Source organism: Microplitis mediator, chromosome 9 (assembly GCF_029852145.1).
Source record: "Microplitis mediator isolate UGA2020A chromosome 9, iyMicMedi2.1, whole genome shotgun sequence".
Lineage (NCBI taxonomy): Eukaryota > Metazoa > Arthropoda > Insecta > Hymenoptera > Braconidae > Microplitis > Microplitis mediator.
Genome location: NC_079977.1, coordinates 6,358,007 through 6,363,593, shown reverse-complemented (window position 1 = coordinate 6,363,593; position 5,587 = coordinate 6,358,007). Strand labels below are relative to the sequence as shown.

The 5,587-nt window shown below is 28.4% G+C and overlaps 1 protein-coding gene across 1 annotated transcript; it reads right to left on the bottom strand.

Moving 5' to 3' along the window:
- Positions 1 to 2,500: 2,500 nt before the first annotated feature.
- On the bottom strand, positions 2,501 to 3,553 carry LOC130675011 (ankyrin repeat domain-containing protein 36C-like). Its single transcript, XM_057480467.1, has one exon. The coding sequence runs from the start codon at positions 3,551 to 3,553 to the stop codon at positions 2,501 to 2,503; it is 1,053 nt and encodes a 350-aa protein (XP_057336450.1).
- Between the last annotated feature and the right edge of the window lie 2,034 nt (positions 3,554 to 5,587).

Here is a 5,587-nt window from a genome sequence, read left to right as displayed (position 1 = left end):
TTTATAAATATACTTCACTATAAAAATGTCATAATATTGAAGAATTACAATACCATAAAATTTTGATTTTACTTTACATATGGTATTGTAAACAAGTACGTAACGGATTAGCTTGGGTTAGGTTGAACGTGTAAATGAAGTTTGACAGCCGGGAAAAAATATAACTTTTGTTTTTTATATTTAGCTGGGAATAAATATAGCGATTATCTTTTTTTTTTTTAATTTTATTAGTCGGGTTAGAATGTACCACTTTCATCCCGCAAATTAGGGACGGAATACGAACTTTCGGCATCGGTATGATAAAAAAGAAATTTTTTTTTTTACAATATAAGAGAACATGATAAATGATGATTTTTAAAAGAAAAATGGTTCCTTAATATTAGTATTAAGCAACAAAAAAAAATTGTTAATCAGCAAATGCGTTTTTTAGCAATAAATAAATTTTTTTAAGAAACGATTTTTTTTTTAAATTCATTATTTTCATTAAGAATCTTATTCCCAAAATTATTGTTATGTAGCTTTTAGCGATAAAAAAACGAAATAATAAAAAAAATTTCAAAAATAAATTTTCTTGATTGCGTTATTTAAGTTTGTCGTTTTTCACTATCTTAGATTGTTAATAAAAAAGTGAAAAATCGAAATTTTTTAATTTTTCCAACGGCGATCTCTTTCAAACCCTTTCAAGAATAGCTCCAAGAAGTGAAAAAAATTTTGGGTTTTTAGTTTAGAAATAATCAGGGTTTTTATGTAAACTTTCAACAGGTCAAAATTAACTAATTAACAAAAGCATAGTTAATTGAAAAATCGGGGTAAAAATTTTTATTCGGCGGATTATTATTTATTCATGTGTTTTGAAAGCCCTGATTAAAAAAAGCGATTTAAAACGATTCGAAATAAAAAATTTTAAATACTTTTTAATGCTTTTGAATACCTTGAATACTTTTGAATCCCTCTTCTTATGGGCATTTAACATTGCAAAACGTTTTAAATCACTTTTTTAAATAAGGGAGTACCAAATTTTTTTTATTCCTTAATATTTATATTTTATCGGTTAAAATAATTTTTATTCATCATTCTATTGATTCGGTTGACGGGCGTTCACGCGCCGCTACCCGTTTATAGTCCCATTTTCACCGTTATATTAAAATTATAAATATTGTCGGTACAATTCGGGGAGGTAGGACTTTTTTTTGGAAAATTTCCTCCTCTTTAAGGATCTTTTTTCAAATTTTGGATATCTCAAATATTTTTCGAAATATTTGCAAAAAACCAAACCCTTTTTTTTTTTTTTCACTAAATTGTTTATAACTTTTACAATTTTTGTGAGCCCCAACTTTCCACTTGAACATTTTCTCTAGATGCCATTTCGAATCGAATGAGACCAAAACCATAATTTTCGATGAGGTTAAACAGGTTTTCGTCAAAAAGGCACTTGTTGACTAGACTATATAACTGAGAAACGGGGATCAGTGAGATAAAAAAATTGGTCCCTTAGAGTCTCAGTTATCCAGGTTTCACTGTAATTAATTAATACTTAATGAATTTAATTAATCATTTTCGGGAATAAGGGAAAATTCTCAATATAAGAAATTTTGAGAAACAAAATCACTAAGGCTTAAAAAAATGGTATTTTGGCTTTGATGATTTTGGGGTTGAAAGTTATGACCATAAAAACGTTACTTGAAAATTGATTTGTTGTTAAAAAAAAAAATTTTTTTCGCAATTCTTTTGACGACGATTTCTCTTGAACGAATGAACTGATTTTCAATATCTCAGAACTTACCGTACCGATTATGCTCAATTTCTCAAAAATTGTTGGAATTAATGAGCCGCTTCAAACGTTACTAACGCAAATAATCGTTCTAAATGGACGAAATGGACCACCCTAATGCCCATACACGACTATTCTTTCCCAGTCATGCATGATACTGAGTAAAACAACCAGAGGAAAGCGTATTCAATCATTAAATCAATAATAGGTTTAAAAATTATAAATAAATAAAAATATAAATAATTTGTTACAATTACACAAAAATATTAAAAATACAATAATTTATTTCTTATCTATATAATATACATATATGGAATAAAAATAATTAAATTGAATCAATAATTACAATTTTAAATTACAACTATTCAATTACAAATTTATTGAAAATTCTTTACAAATCGAAAATTGATATTTGAAACCAAAATATGTACAAAAATTAATTTTTTTTTAAATTATTTTACAATGAATTAACTTTTTGTTTATCTTAAAGTAGTTGAATAAAAATAATCAATAACAAATAGTTAAAATTTATATATTTATATTCAGAAAAAAAGGATTTCTTGACGCAAGGAATATTTTGCACTGTGAATAAAAGATAAAAATTTTCATAAATAAACAATTATAATTTTACACTTCTACTAATAATTGACTACAAATGTATGCATTAAACTTATCAACAATACACTTGTAAATATATATTACGTTTTAATGATTTTGTAATTAGTTATCCTAAATGACTAATTTCTTTAAATCTCCATTAGTAAGATATTTAAAAATCATACTTGTAAAAGTACTTGGTAGGCGAATGTCATTAAAAATATCATATACTAAATCAGTGACATCAATTAAAAGATTTTGTCGTCCTAACACTCTCCTTAAACGGTAAGTTATCATTTTACCGTATAGTGGGAAAATCGATGGAATGTCCAAATCCAAAATAATATTATTAGGAACATGTTTTAACCCAACAGCCAATTTATGTTCACATTTACGCAATAAATCATAATATGTGAAATTACTACTACCAATCATTTTTTTTTTCATGTTTTCAATTTCTTTCATACACTTATTACGCACTTCACTAAGTTTTTCGCTGTCCGCTATAAGTGCTAAATTTTTTTCACTTACATAAAAAGAGGCCGCACTAAGCTTTACAATATGCTCTTTCAATGTCCTTGTAAGTTTTGGTGAATTGAAATTTATTGAATCAAATGCTGTTCTACCGATATGGTTTTTTAAATTAATGTCAACACCAGCATCAAGAAGATGTTTCGTGATATCAATACCGATGACTCTTTCAACTGCGTCATGAAGCACTGAATTTCCATTAGCAGACGTTATATTTACATCAATTGTAATATCATTCAACAATAATTCAACTACTTTCACGTTATAGCCTTGGACGGCAACATGAAGAGAAGTTTTTTTCTCTAATCTTTCCGATAAATCGTTAACATTTGCCCCATACGCAATGAGGAGCTGCATCATTCTTAAGTCCTCTTGGTACGTAGCAACCATAAGTGGTATTTCAAGCATTGGAATACGAACATTAGGGTTGGCATTATTTTTTAGAAGCAGCTCAACCATCTTGTCTTTACGTTTGTGAATAGCAATTTGTAATAGTGAATCGATACAAGTAGGACTATCCTCAGGTGCCACAGTATCCACATCAACGATCTTTTTAATTATAAGCTCAACTTTGTCTTTGTTATTTTGCTCAATTGCTAACTCTAAGGATCTGTAAAAATAAACACCAGGAAGTTCTGCACTATCGAGATTCATTGTGATGATTTTGATAAAATTACGAATCGTCGATTTTTAACAACTTCACTTTGAAGGGAATAAACTTGGACACTGAACTATTAAAGTCACTGTTCACTTGGTAATAATAAAATATTCAATTATTGGTAAACGTTGATTATAGTCTTGGAGTCTTAAGACGAGAGTAACTGAACCACTGATAGTCTCAAGATCAGAAATTATTCTAAGCGATGGTCTATGGTACCTTCGACGCTTCGACTTCAACATAGAATCCCCACCACTTTTATTTTTCAGTTTTAACCCCCTCCCCTCACTTGAGCTATTTAATAACAATAGTTACAGCTCATACTTTTGGGATAATTATTCTTCTCTGCCTATTACATTATTCAATGTCTATCGTCGTAATTATAGGATGTAAGGTTTTAAAGAGATATTTCAATGCTTGTCTAGATTTTCTACTATAGTAATAATGATTTATAACAATGAGATTAGGAGTCGTTAAATGTATAAGTAATATTGTTAATGAGTATTGTGCGACTATATATATTTTTAAACTAACAATACTAGTTTAAAAAATGCCAATTTTTTTCGTGGTTTGAGGAGTTTCGGGATTCTTAAATCAAGATTTATTTAGGCTTGTTTCAGAAGTACGTGTTATTCCCACAATAAATCGAACTCTGTAACCAAGTAACAGATTTACTTGGGTAAAGTAAAAATTTTGAAATGTATTTAATTGTCAATGTTTATTTAATCTTTAACCTTAAATTTTCTATTATTGAAAATGTAGTCATTAAAAAAAATACTATTCAAATTTTTTTTTTTGCAATAAAAATATGATTTTTTTCCAATAAAATTTTAAATTTAGAAGTTTATATATAAATTTCTAAATCAAAAATTAGAGTTGGTACACGGAGAAAAAAATATAAGTAGTTTTCAGAAGTATACTGTGTAGTTACAGTAACAATACGCATTACTTATCTACTAGAGCCGTGTTCCGATATTACACTGTGAGCACTGTTCAGTGCTCGTAATGCATGTCGGAGGTCACACCTTACAGTGATCACAGTGTATATTGGAACATAGCCTAGATTGTTGGCTGTCTTAAGTTGACGGAGGCAAATCAATTTTTTATATTTTGATATAAACAAATCGTTCGTTCGTCATATGTTTTTGATTGTTCGACAAAAATTATTGTTTGTTTGTGGTTCGTTTTCTTATAAACAAAATTATAAACAGTACAATTTCGCCAAACATGAAGTTGGTCACTTATTTAAAATAGGTGGCGTGAGAATAGGCGCTAGATATAAAGTAGCAAGATGAAATACCCTGATAGCCAAGTTGTTATGTCCTGGGAGGTTATTAGGATCGGAGCTGACGCCACCTCCTGGACAGTGGGCAGTTCGTTGTCACGCGGGACCAATTTTGAATTTGAAAACAGTGATAAATGTATTGTTGACTATGATGATGATGATTATGATTATTATTTAAAGAAATAATGAAATTATGGGTAAGGATAGATGTAATTGATAAAATAACTTTCATTTGAAAATTGAGTTTTATTATAAAATGTAGATAAGATTTGATCAGTAATAACAGTTGTGCTCGTCAACAGTTCTCGGAGAAAAGTGAAGTTACATCAGACGGCAGAAAGATCTCTGACTCTCCACTCTTCGACTTCTCCCACCATTCTCATACTCACACACATACTTATGCAATATATGTACTTTTACATATCAACGTTCTTTCTAATTATATACTTATACATTTGTACTTCCTACTAATACACGTACGAGATCTGAGCTTACACATCTACGTTTTTTATTTATCCGTTCTATGACTTTACTTATTACTTATATTATTTATATTCTATTTTCCTGTACTTAAATGCAATCTTTTAGTTAATTATTCTATATTTAATTACTTAATACGATTGACATTATTATTTATCGTGAAACACTATTATAATTATTCTAATGCTATATTTCTATATTTCTATTGATTTATTTACTATACGAGTCACTCTTTATTTAATATGTATATATATTAACAATCATA